The following is a 14,288-nucleotide window of genomic DNA, read 5'->3' as shown; positions in this document are numbered from 1 at the left end:
CTTCACAGAACGCATTACACGGGCAATAGATTAGCTAAAATGGGATTCACATCAGAAATTTGCACACATTGCAATCAAAATTCTACAGATACATACATTCATGCAACCTGGCACTGCACTCCAATCAAACACTTTTGGGAAGAGGTCACACAGGCACTATCAACTATAGTTGGCTGCCACATCCCAATGTCGCCTTCCCTTTGCTTGCTGGGGGACCTCACAATAATAACTGATAAAACCATAAACTCTAAAATACTCCTCACAGCTCTAGCCATCGCCAAGAAAACTATCCTCATGAACTGGAAAACCAGAAATAAATTACACATTAACATCTGGAAAAATCTTATAACAGACTTCATGGCAATGGAACTCGCATCTCCCCTTCATAATAACACATCTGAAACTGATCCCTGCCGTCCAACACTTTCTGACCTCTTACAGCTATGAATCCTTTCTCTGTTTTCAACTGTGACTTCTCTCACCTTCTTACTCAACCCACGAATATTCATATTAGTTGTTTAAACTTGTTTCTGTCATCATTGTTATTGCTATCTTTACTGTTACTGTTATGATTACTATTTTCACTTTTTTTTTTTTTTTTTTTTTTTTTTCATTGTTGTAACTACTGTTGTTGCTGTTTTTTGCTCTTACCGTTATGATCACCACTGCCATCATCATTGTCATTTATTATTATTATTAATATTATTATTATTATTATCATCATCAATATTGCCATTGTCAATGCTGTTTTAGAATTAGATATCATTGTCATCACTAGTGCAATAACTTCCCCCTTATCTCTTCATGGGTTTTTAATGCACCACAACATAGAATAAAAAAAAAAAAAAAAAAAAAAAAAAGAAGGATTAAGGATATATGGAAAAACCTCACAAACACCAAGGCAGGCTAGACAGGCGAGAAGTGGTTTCAACGGGACAGCATCTCTGTCCCAATTTGAGACACTCTCGCACTGTACTCCCTATTTTAATGCACCTTAGACATTGCACATAACACACATAACACAAAAAAAAATAATTAAAAATTAAAAAAAAAATAGGAAAAGATATGGACTGATGAGATGAGGGGGAAGGTTATATTATATTATCTTATATTATATTATCTTATTATGTCGTATTTTATGCAGGATTGACAATGGCAATTATTACATAGGAGGAAGGATGGAAGTAAAAAATCTACCAACACAATATTGGCAATATGGTGGTAGTGGGAAGTGGGATGGTGATGGTAATAACAATGGTAATACATAATAAACGGTTACTTTGTTTACGCATACACACACATACACATAACCACACTCACACCCGCACACATACACACTTAAACACTTAAATCACTCTTGTCACTGCTGGAAGTATGGATTTACAAGATTGCTCACTACTGCACTATGTTGGTTTGTTTGTATGTATGCCTGATTGTTAAATAAAAAAAAAAAAAATAAAAAAAAAGAAAATACAACCACATGACTTGTGATCAGTAATCCCTCTTATCGTGGACATGTTGTGACTCCCCCTGCCATAATTCCTGATCAGTGATCCTTAAATGCTAATATTACTTCTGTGCTTTTTTGGCCCTTTATAGAAGTCCCGCACATTTCTGTCCACGGTGAACGCTCGAAACGCTCGACCAGCTTAGGGATAAAAGTTGGTCCTCAGACCCCTAAAACCCTCCTGAATACCCTTTCAGACGACCGGTGCGGGGGGTTTGGACTCTGATCCATGCTCCTTTTTTACAAGTACCAGCGTTGAAACGTGACAGCGGGCCAGTATTTCAGAAGACTGATTCAAAGGTATGGCCATGGGCCGCTGTTCAATGGGTCCTACTCATCACATGCTCTTTGGCTAAATCATCATGACCTGAGATTTCAACCACTCCGCCACACTCTTTCCCAGGCTTTTCTCCTTGTGCATGCTCTGGTGACAGCCAAACCGCCAGCTAGAACGAACCCCCACCCTCTTCCTTTTTCTCTTCAAACATTTCCTAACCAGACTCGCTGTATGAAAATACATAACCGATGCGTCCCCGAGAGAAAAGAGGGACCGAAAGAGAAAAAAGAGACTCCATGTTGCATTATGTAATGGAGAGGGGCCGTCGCCGGGCAGACAGTGGCACTCTGTGTGAGAGAGCGTGGGGCACGGCGGGGCGGCGTGGTGCTGGTGTTGCGCTGGGAACGGGGCGATCTCGGTGAGCCGTGGGAGCGACGGCGAGGAGGACAGGGCTCCTGGCGGCACTGTGCTTCTCTCCCCCAGCCCTTTATCTCTCACGCGGGAGAAGTGGGTCAGCTTTTGGGGCCGAGGTACGGTTACATTTGAGAGCCTCCACTGAATGAGCTCTACTCCCTTGATTACAGTGCAACGTTTCAAAACGCAATTTATCAGAAATGTTACAAAAGATGAAATGAGAGTTGACGGGAAATCTTTAGGCCTACAGTGGGAACGCGAGCTGATACGAGATCATTTGTCTCATTTGTGTTCATTGAAAATTATGACAGTTTTATGTCCTCTAATCTCTTTGGATGTTCTACAATAATCAGTACTATAACAGCAGTGTATAAACACACATTGTTTGTTTCACTCTGCATTTCTATTTACTAGCTAGCAACTTTAGCAGAACAAAAATAGACAAAAACGGCCTAAACTCACGTTACTTGCTTGGTGGTTATATAATTGTTGTATAAAACGCAATAAAACGATCTCTCCATGCTGTTGTACTGAATTTCAGAGATCTGTGATTATCTGCAGCACTTTAAAACCTATACAGTATTAAAGGGAAAGTTCATCAAGACCATCAAAAATGAAAATTCTGTCACTTTTTACTCATCCTCATGCCGTTCCAAACCTAGAAACCTTTCTTTCTCCTGCATGCATAAGATTCAGGACTTTCATTTTTGGGCGAACTATCCCTACAAGTGAGTGAATGAGTGAGTGACTGACAGACTAACAAACAGAACGATAGACAAAGAAAGTGTATCTCAATGCGCTTCCTGCAAAATCAAGAGCTAAATATTTATCTTAGCATAAAAGCAATCTTTCTTGGTATACATTACAGCAGCCTTAGCTTAGTAATATCAAGTCAGCATGTAATTTATGCCAGGTTGCTCTTTTAGGCATCATCACTGGGGTTCAATTTCAGAGCCAAAATGATGGCATTTCAACATGTTTGTCGTCAAAGAGGACGTAGTGTTACTGCGTTTAAAGCGCGTCAATAATCGATTCCATGGCCGCCATAAGCTTCACCTCCACTTTAACAAGAAGTGAGCAGAGCGGAGGCACAGACCTCTCACTGTGCATCACCGCCGCAGCCTCTCACAGGCTCTAAATCAAAGCTCAGGAGCCATGAATGACAATGTCCCTTTCTTCAGACTCTTCCCTCTGAGGAAGAAAGGCCTGCGAACCCCCAATGTGATCCCTGAGAGGGAACAGCGTGGCCTCCCCCCCCCCCCCCTTCCCACCGCTGAACTCAGTTTATGGCAGGGCTGAGGTTGCTCACTTCAAGGTAGTGTTCTTTTGAACAGTGGCGTTGCCGGGGCTCGTGTTACACCTGCCCCCGCTCTAACCTCTCCTCATTCACACGGCCCTCCGGGACAAGGCCCTTCTCTGTCTGCCTGCCCGGCCACACAAAGCACCCACAAGCCATCACTGCCAGTGCTGTTTGTTAGCCACCATCGCCCCAGCACTGTCCGCTCACACAATGTGTGACTGTGGTGGAAAGGCCCCCCTGACACCCGGCATAGGCAGCCGGGGGGGATTCCAGATCCATTACCCATCGCCATGGCAATCTACGGAAAAGAAGGTTTATCTTTAATTTATGTAAATGTATAACTTGAATCACTGTAAGTCGATTTGGATAAAAGTCTGCCGAATGAGTCAATGTAAAGCTTTATATATAACGTGTAAATTAATTAGGAATTGCTTCTTTAAAGTTTCTGATCCAAAAGTCATCCATTTGTGTTTTACATGCGGAATAAATCTGTATACTGATCCATCAGAAGTTTGGGATCAGTAAGATTTTTTAATGTTTTGAAAGAAGTCTCTCATGCTCACAAAGATATGCATATTGGATCAAAAATACAGTAAAAACAGTGATATTGTGAAATATTATTACAATTTAAAATAACTGTTTTCTATTCTTATATATTTTAAAATGTATTTTTTTCCTGAGATGGTAAAGTCTAATTTTCAGCATCATTACTCCAGTTTTCAGTGTCACATGATCCGTCAGATATCATTCTAATATGCGGATTAGATTAAACATTTCTTAAGTGCACATTATTTTTCAGGATTCTTTGATGAACAAATTATAAAAACATCATTCATTTAAAGTGCAATTTTTGTAATAATGTTACGGTTAAGGTCTTCACTGTGACTTTGGAGCAATTAAATGCATCCTTGCTGAATAAAAGTATTAATTTAAAACATATTTCTCATACTGACCCCCACACTAGTGCATGTGGTAATCAGTTTATTTTAAGTAAATTTAAGACATGCTCATTTTTATTCCCTATAGTATAATTAAAGATCCTGGCCATAATTACTCTGCATTTTATTAGTAATTCTGCAAAGTGATTTAATAAACTCATTACAGCATAGAAGCACAATAAATAGCAAAGTGTGCTATGAGTTTTAGAATTACTGAAGGTCTTTTGTTTGTGTATACACATTCTTTTTAAAAAAGAAATGACTGCAGAAATAAGATTTCTGCATGCATAAATGATCACTTTCATTGGGAACTGCCCAGAAATATATGAAATTATATCCATTACAGTCACATTTCCAAATAAGACCGATTAATACATACAGAAATATGCCAACACGTCGTTGGATTTCTAGAAATTTGGATTTTTAAAAACAGAATATTGGTTATTGTAAACAACTAATCACTGCTAAAAATTATTCTGTGGTGAAGTAAATGTGACAGAAAAAGCAAAGGTAATTTACCTGAATAAGTTCAGCCAAAAATTTAAAAAGCAAAATACATTCTATTTTAGTACTCAATTTAAGCTTGTAGAAATTGAACGTAAATATCAATGCTATAAAATCAATTAAAACCTCCTCAACTTTCTGATATGGGTTTTCCCATCAGGCACTGGGGTATGAATAATTAATAAGGTCGAATTTTTCACTGTTTTCCAGCTGCAGTTACACTGTTTTTGTTGTTAGGTTTAGTAACTTTCTGTTTTGTGATATCTGGAGTTCATTTTCCACTCAAAATGACCCATTCATACTCAAAAATGATCCAACAAATGTTACCGTTATTGTGTACTGTGTACCAAGTATTGAGATCTCTGTGTTCAGATAAGAACGTCATACTTCTAACATATCATCTGCACACTATCTACTGTATTATTTATTTAGATGTTCAAAGTAAAGCAATTTAAAAGCATGGCTAGATTCAGTGTATTAATATTCTAAAATGTACTTCAAAAAACAGTGTTATGCAAAGTAAACATTAAGTAGAACTTATTCAACAAACTTTAACTGATCAAGTTAAAGTTACTTTTTGCAGTGTTGTTTACATGACATGCACATTATCAAAATATGACCAAATTGGGTTTGATATAAAGGTTGTGCATGTAGATGAGTTAGATTTCTGATCCTTCAAAATTGGGCTTGTCACTTTCACTTGACTGTAAAGCAGTGTGCGGCCGGTGCAGAGCTGCAGAAGTGCTGTGCTCTGTAAACAGAGCGGGCCGTGAATCTAATCACAAACACAGACGGACAGCACTGAGAAGGACGGCCTGTTAAAGTTCCAGCGGGGTGCCGAGAGCAGACCTGCCGTCGTCCACAACACACTCCTGTGAGTGATGCTCTGAAGACCCCACGTGCCCTCTGTAAACATCAGCGCATTCTCACGAGAAACACACTCTCCACATCCGAGGCAGTTCACACAACTTCCAGAGAGCTGCAAAATCCCCCAAAAGAGTTCCCAGAGCATTTTTAGCTTCGCTTTCTAATATTAGACCTTCTCTGGTCAACTGAGATCAAAGGTCGGCGGACCGCTTGAAATGTAATACAACCGAATGGTTAAATATAGAGGAAGAGACAATTAGGGAGATGAGCGGTGTCTTTCTGCGGTCGGCTGTGGGTCTATTTTCTGCTGCCAGAAGAAGAGAGGAAGGAACATTGTGTTTCCTGTAAATAAAGAGAGGAGTGCGGCTGTCATTGTTTTGACAGCGGAAGTTACGTCGATGTTATTCTTTTTCTGACACCCGTCACATCTACGTGTGAAAAGAAGTGTTCCCTACTGCCCCAGAGGTCAAGAATCACAATCATTCGCAAGTTGAAATGAAGATCTCTACGATGAGGTTGAAAACAACACTGGAGTTTCTTGCGTCAAAGGGATGAAGCGGTTCAAATGACATCCGTGAAACCTCATGTGAAAACATGTTGTATCTTGATTTCATTTTCGAAGTGATTTAAACCGCAATCACAGTTTCAGTGTTTAAAGGATCTAAAGTAATATCTAAAAGATAACAACAACAACAACAACAACAACACTAAAAGACCATACTTGCAATAATGTAAATCACATCAAACATCCAGAAAGAATCACAACAGAGAAATATTGTTATATTTAAGATAATATTTTATATTTATTCTGAAATTTACACTGTAAATATTTTGTTTTTAAATGAATAATAGTATTAATTGAAGATGCATTAAATTCATTTTTTCTTTCAAATATAAACTGTTCTTTTGAACTTTCTTAAAAGATCCTCAAAAAAAAATCATGGTTTCCACAAAAATAGTAATCACCACAACTGTGTTTAACATTGATAATAAGAAATAAACTGAGCAGTAAATCAGCATATTAGAATGATTTCTGAAGGATCATGTGACACTGAAGACTGGAGTAATAATTCACAGGAAAAAAAAGATCAAATAAATGCTAATTTAATCACTTGTTGATCTAATAAATGCAGCCTTGGTGAGCATAAAACATAAAAAACATGAAAAAATTAATTTACCAACCCTAAACTTTTGAATGTTAGTGAGATTTTATTTGTATTTATTGGATGAGTCATCTGAATTCATCTTATCATATTTAATTTTCACATCATTTAGTGTGAAAAAATAAGTATTTACCAACACCGAAACTATAAGTTTACATGTTACATGTTAAGCAGACACACTTTCACTATAAAACCAGATGTTCTGCATGAGCTAATAAAATCATTTAAAATTGTATTTCATTAAAGCTGATAGCAGGGAAACCTGGAAGACTCCAGTTCTTCACCTCCACTGAATCACTTGATTTCCCACAATGTGCAAAATATCCACAGCACATCCTTCCTGGTGGATGTTCAAGAAGTGATAACCAGAACACCCACGACCAGGATGTATTGTCTACAAACCCTCTACAAATAGAGCGTGCCTCCAGGAAACGGTGTCATGAGAAAAAGCGGTGACATAGGTAGGGGAAGATGACCATCACAGAATAAAAGCTAGAACTGTCTCTACAAGCACATGTCCAATTCAACTGCGATACAAATACCAGTGAAGCGTTTCTTAAATCAACCTTGAATCAGTTTTGTAGTCTCTGAGGAATGTGTGTTTGTCAATCCCACTCACTTACTTTAAAGGAAACATTGTAGACAATGCATATGTCAAGGCCAAAACAACTGAGGGAAGAATGATTTTTATAACATTTACAAACAGTCAAAAGATGGTTAAATGATTAAAATTTAAGAAGCACATGGTTTCAATCTATTATAAAGCAAATCTTGAATAGATTATGTTTTTCAGGTTTACATTGATATTTTCCCACAGAAACTTGAAAGAACAACACTTGATATATCACAACTGTAAAAAAAATATTTGTTGACTTAACTCATTATTTTGTGTTATCTTTTTGCATGTTTTTTTTTTAGTTTAACTAACTTATTTCGAAAAGTGTACCTGACAAATTTGGAAAGGTTTATCTGAGAAATTATAAAGTACAATGAACTGATTTAATTTAGTTAAGTAAACTTTGAATCTAAGTTCTACCAACTAAAGTTAAGTTTTCTAATCTACATCCAATAAGTTCTGCCAACTAAAGTTAAGTTTTCTAAACTACATCCAATAAGTTCTGCCAACTAAAGTTAAGTTTTCTAAACTACATCCAATAAGTTCAGCCAACTAAAGTGGTGTTTTGAAAATCTAATTTTTAAGCCACCATTATGGTGATCAGTGTTTGCTTTAGTTGGGCTCGTGACCCTTAAACTGTTAACATTAGATTTTGTTTGGAAGTTGTATCTGAGTTATGATCAAAGAGAAAAGGTAATTCTGATGGTGTTGGTTATGTTTTGACATAATCATCACTTGAGAGTTTTTTAGTGATATTTATATATATATATATATATATATATATATATATATATATATTTATATATATATATATATATATATTTATATATATATATATATATATATATATATATATATATATATATATATATATATATATATATATATATATAATGACAGTAAAAAAGGATATACCAGTTACACAACATTTGGTATAAAATGGTGGTTACACTTTACAATAAGGTTCATTTGTTAACATTAGTTAACTATATTAGTTAACATTAACTAATAATGAGCTGCACATACAGCATTGATTAATCGTTGTTAATGTTAATTTCAACATTTACTAATACTTTATTAAAATCTTGTTAACATTAGTTAATGCACTGTGAGCTAACACGAACAAACAATTAACAGCTTTATTTTAATTAACTAACATTAACAAAGATGAACAAATAGCCTACAGTTACAAATGTATTGCTCATTGTTAGTTCAAGTTAGTTAATACATTAACTAATTTTAACTAATGAACCTTATTGTAAAGTGTTCCCAAAATGGTATAGTAGTTCTTTGGTATATCTGCCAACCATGGTAGTGAATGATTGCCATATTCATGTTATTTAAAAATTATTTATCTGTAAATCCCATGGTATATGTCAGAGTAAACCAAATATTGTATCATGATATGCTTTGATACTTTTTTATTGGTAAAAAATGTGATTTAATTCATGAATATATGAAATAATTAGACTTTTTAATAATGAAAAAAGAATTAATAACAAATCAATAAATATTAAAAAAGAGTTTTTAATGCATATTAATATGGCACTATTTTCTTACAAATAGGAACGATTATTTTATTCATAAATTGCAACCTATCTATCGTATGCATAGAATTAATTATTTTTGAAGTACTTACAGATTTTGTTCGACTTGACTCCATTGACTTGCTTGTATTCTGTCACCATCTAGTGGCGGCTGTATGTCATTACACTCTCAATGTTCTGTGGACGCTGTTGGTTTTACATCCGGGTCGTTGACGTCTGGAGTCTGGACTCGACTCGGCATTCTTTTGACTGGTGTAACGGTCAACGGAATGGACAACATGTTACAATTCATGAAATTAGTCGGACAGCTAAAAGTGAGTGAAATTCGTATTAGGAACGTTACAATGTTTTGTAGGTTAACATGTATGCAATATTTACGCTTGCTTGTGTTACAGCGCGTACCACGAACAGGATGGGTGTACAGAAATATCAAACAGCCTGAGAGTGTGTCTGATCATATGTACAGAATGTCAATGATGGCCTTAACAATACAGGACATCAATGTCAATAAAGAAAGGTTTGTATGAGGGGTCATATTATTTACATATATGTCGATCATTTACCATTGAACTACCGTTGATGTTCTTCTGTTTATTTGTGAATGAGGGTTGACAGTAGATGAACAAAATACTATTTATATCTTCCTCGGATTCTTGTGTTACGATTATAAGTAACGTAGCAACGACGATGTAACGTGTTTTTCGATAATTTCCATAAAATGGTGTATAAATCTGTCCAAACAAACACAGATCAGTGAGAGAAACAAAAGTTTGTGTGGCAACAGTTGCTAAAGTATGATTGGTTAGTTGATAAATAAGGCGGGGTTTAGAGAAGAGTCAATTCATTTAAGCATACATACTTGTGAAGTTTATTGAGATTGATTGACATTTGTGTAGTTTATTTTGACAATTGTTCGGTTCACACGGTGTGTCCACCAAAGCGTTTTTTCACGCGGCTGGCGTCCCATTGAAACATATTAAAATGTCGATACAATGTAACGTATTTTTTCTGGCTCTTGTTTTAAATTATTTTGTTCCATTATCAGCTTTCTAGAATGCGTTTTTTCAAGCTGAAATGCTCGGCGTTTTTTACCTGTCGCCAAAAGTTGAAAAATACTAAATTTTGGTAAAACGCAGCGCTCGTCACTGTCACTTTTTATCCAGCCGTCCAATCACAGTGGAGGAGGGGCGGGACAAATATCACACCGACCAACCGCCACATCCTGCTTGTACAACGTCAACAGATGACAACAAGAAGCATAATAACGTAAAAAATAATTTAAAACAAGAGCCAGACCAAATACTTTATAATCTTTCGACATTTTTATAGAGAAACAACACAAAAACAAACGATCTGTGAAATTACATACTAGTAACACTTTCGCGGATATTCCGTATCAAAGCAAGCAAAGCGTCTCAAGTTTTCAGCTGGCTAAAAACGCTTTGGTGGACTCTCATTTATCATTTGTGAAGTTCATTTAGATTCATTCTCATTTGTGCAATTTATTGAGATTTATTCACATTTGTGCAGTGCATTTAGATTCGTTCACATTAGCGCTGTTCATTTAGATTCATTCACACTTGTGTAAATCATCTAATTTACACTTGTTCGATTCATTCACACTTGCGTGAATCATGTAGATTCGTTTACACGTGTTCGATTCATTAGGATTCATTCACAACATGCAGTTCATTTATTTTCAATCACACTCGTTCGATTTATCTCTATATTAATTCATATACATATTCATACCAGTCAAAGTTTTAATAAAAAAAACTGTTGAGCCTTATGCATAAATGTTCTAGAAAGCTAATTTCAAGCAACATAAATTGTACAAAATGTATAAATATCTTTTCAAATTTCTAGAAGTTTAAAAATGTATTTGAGATAAAAAACAAAGACAATTATTCTAAAATGTGCAAAGTAAATAATAACGATCATTTCATTTAGATATATTCACATAATTGATCATCTCTTCTCTTCAACAGATGCATGAAGCTGGCTTTAGTTCATGACTTGGCTGAGTGTATTGTGGGAGATATTGCTCCTGCAGACAATATTAGCAAAACAGAGAAGCACAGAAGGGAAAATGTATGATGGTTTTAAGTTTAATTTTTCATTTTAAAATATTTATTTGTGTACACATTAAACATTGAGAATCTTTCTCTTTAGGAGGCAATGGTGCATATCACAGGCCTGTTAGATGATGGCTTGCGGAAAGAGATTTACAACTTATGGGAGGTCAGTTAATGATCAAAATGAAACCACAGGACCAAAGTTCCTCATTGTTTTGGTTCAGAATGACATTATAAACTGGACTGCATCCCTCATAGGAGTATGAGGCTCAGTCCAGTCCAGAAGCCAAACTGGTGAAAGAGTTCGACCAGCTGGAGATGATAATACAAGCTCATGAATATGAAGAGTTGGAGGGGAAACCTGGAAGACTCCAGGAGTTCTTCACCTCCACTGAAGGTTTGATCTTGTTTTCTAACTTCTACAAGCTCAGGATCTAATTAGATAAATAATTCTAAGAAGAGCAAGCAAAGTAAAGATGTGCTCAACAGTGGCCGTTCGAATATTTTATTTCATATTTCATATTTTCGAATAGGCCATTTTGCAATAACTTATAGTTTTCATACTTGCAGTTATTGATTTAAATGCAATAACTTTATATTAGGGGTGTAACGGATTGTAGTTGATCCGTACAGAGTAATTGCAAAGTTTGACCATCATAAAGTGAAAGTTTATCATTTACATTTTATATTTGTTTTTAAGTCCTGCCAATTTAAATATTGCCATGCAAGAAGATGACAAAGCAACAAAAGACAAAGAGAAAATCGGCTTTAACAAATATTAATTATATTTAATTTATACAGTGAAGACTCTGCAGTGCTATTTTACATTTAATAATTCAATTTCTGTACTTGAATACTACGGTTGGAACTACCTGAAAAGTACTGTTTACATTAATTTTATTAGTTTGGCTTGTAGCTTTTGCTGTGGTATTGAAGTACTTAATGTGTTCTTTACACTGGGGGGCTACACACTTTTGTTTGCTGATCCAAAAAATGATCCGATCAATGACTCAAAAAACACAGTATGATCCGAACCATGAGTTTTGTGATCTAATTCTCCCCTAGTTTATTTTGAATATTGCTGTTGATCTAGATCAGGGGTGTCAAACTCAATTCTGTCGTGCCTCATTCCTGCAGTGTTTAGCTTCAACCTTAAATAAACACATGTGATCCAGCTACTCAAGTCCTTCAGGATTATTTGAAAACTAGCCTACAGGTGTGTGTGTGTGTGTGTGTGTGTGTTTGAGCAGGTTTGTAACTAAACTCTGCAGGACTGTGTAGCACAGAACTTGATTTCACCAAGTGGAAGATGTTCCTGGATCAACATCTTTGTTGATTCTAGAACAACATTCCAATCAACCAATCAGATTTTAGAGACAAGTTTACAGTTCATGTCAAGTTTAGGCTTACAACCAGGGGTAAAGGGATAGTTCACCCAAAAATGAAAATTCTGTCAGTAATTACTCACTCTCATGTTGTTCAACCCCGTAAGACCTTCGTTCATCTTCGGAACATGAATTAAGATATTTTTGATTAAATCTGAGAGTTGGATCACTCCTCCATAGGCTTCTAAGGGATTGAAACTTGTTCCCCGAAAAGTTATTAAAGATATCGTTAAAATAGTCCAAGTGACTACAGTGGCTCAATCTTAAGTTTATCAAACGACGAGAATACTTTTTGTGCGCAACAACAAACAAAAATAACGACTTTATTTCAACTATTCATTTCCTTCTCTGTGGGCCTCGAGTCAGTTAGCGTAGTGTGATAGCGTAGTGTGATAGCGTAGAGCTACGTCACACGTAGGCTCACTATTGGCCGACGCTGGTCATGTGTGTGATGCGTGTGACGTACAACACAGAAGTGCTGCGCTGTTACACTAGTGAACTCACTCGAGGCCCACAGAGAAGGAAATTAATAGTTGAAATAAAGTCGTTATTTTTTTTTGCGCACAAAAAGTATTCTCGTCACTTGATAAATTTAAGATTGAGTCACTGTAGTCACTTCGACTATTTTAACGATATCTTTAATAACTTTTCGGGGAACAAGTGTCAATCCCTTAGAAGCCTATGGAGGAGTGATCCAGCTCTCAGATTTAATCAAAAATATCTTAATTCATGTTCCGAAGATGAACGAAGGTCTTACGGGGTTGAACAACATGAGGGAGAGTAAATACTGACAGATTTTTCATTTTTGGGTGAACTATCCCTTTAAGTGCTTCTACATCAGTGTGATTCACCTATAATTTTTAGGGATAACTTTAGCGTAGGGTTAGGTTTAGGGGCAGGGATATGCTTGAAACTAAAATTTCATAACGGACTGTTGTTCCAGGATTAACGCGTCTAACACTGCAAAATCAGGACGTGCGAGTTTGGCACCCCTGATCTAGAATCTAGACAGATCGAGATCTTTGTCTTTAGGACACACACTTACTCTTTTGACTGCTAAATGACTCAGATGTATTTCCCCTCTCGTCACAGGCAGGTTCCATCACCCAGAGGTGTTGAGTCTGGTGAAGAGTTTGAATGAGGAAAGAGCTCGCCACATCGCTGCCAAAGGAGATAATGCTCCTGAGAAGAGCACTGACACAAGCTCTCACACCCTAGCAACACCATGATCTCCATTCCTGTCAGGCAATGAAGCTACCTCCACACATCTGTGCACAAGAGTGTTTATTTTGTCGAGATATTCTGTTTTATTATCTAATTTCATTGTACAGAAGTATGGTTTGTGGTTGTGTGATGTTCCTGTTTGTTTGAATGTTCTGCAGGACATGGTTTGTTTCCACGGTTGTAATTTTTTTAATAGAAATCAACCTTTTTATTAAAATCAAATGTGAATCTGTGTATTTTCTTTTGATCAGTGTTTTACTGCCTTCCTGTATTAAATTCTTTAATATTTTATGACCACTGAACTTGATTTTACTTTGTTAAACGCATCGAAACACAAGGGAAACGTAAACAACTCGTTCTGCAATAATTCTGAACAACTTTCAAAATATGTTTGTAAACATAATCAGTTCTACATTTCTGAAATTTTGACAGAAAAAGTGGAAAGCAAAGCATAAAGCAGAGGCAACAAAT

The 14,288-nt window shown here is 36.1% G+C and overlaps 1 protein-coding gene across 1 annotated transcript; it reads left to right on the top strand.

The window, feature by feature from the left end:
• The first annotated feature begins 9,294 nt into the window (after nt 1-9,294).
• On the top strand, nt 9,295-14,053 carry hddc2 (HD domain containing 2). The gene is made up of 6 exons (XM_077220910.1): nt 9,295-9,447; nt 9,529-9,650; nt 11,122-11,224; nt 11,306-11,374; nt 11,467-11,605; nt 13,686-14,053. The coding sequence occupies exons 1-6, from the start codon at nt 9,403-9,405 to the stop codon at nt 13,820-13,822; spliced, it is 615 nt and encodes a 204-aa protein (XP_077077025.1). The 5' UTR covers nt 9,295-9,402; the 3' UTR covers nt 13,823-14,053.
• Nucleotides 14,054-14,288: the final 235 nt, after the last annotated feature.

This window comes from Siphateles boraxobius, unplaced genomic scaffold, assembly GCF_051911475.1.
Source record: "Siphateles boraxobius isolate OS27281-9 unplaced genomic scaffold, OSU_SipBor_1 8, whole genome shotgun sequence".
In the NCBI taxonomy this organism is placed as follows: Eukaryota; Metazoa; Chordata; class Actinopteri; order Cypriniformes; family Leuciscidae; genus Siphateles; species Siphateles boraxobius.
This window is presented reverse-complemented; position numbering and strand designations above follow the sequence as displayed.

Coding starts and splice junctions, on each gene's coding strand:
- hddc2 (XM_077220910.1), top strand. CDS start 9,403: ATGGACAACATGTTACAATTCATGAAATTAGTCGGACAGCTAAAA. Junction 9,448..9,528: donor AATTAGTCGGACAGCTAAAA/GTGAGTGAAATT, acceptor CTTGTGTTACAG/CGCGTACCACGAACAGGATG. Junction 11,225..11,305: donor AGAAGCACAGAAGGGAAAAT/GTATGATGGTTT, acceptor CTTTCTCTTTAG/GAGGCAATGGTGCATATCAC.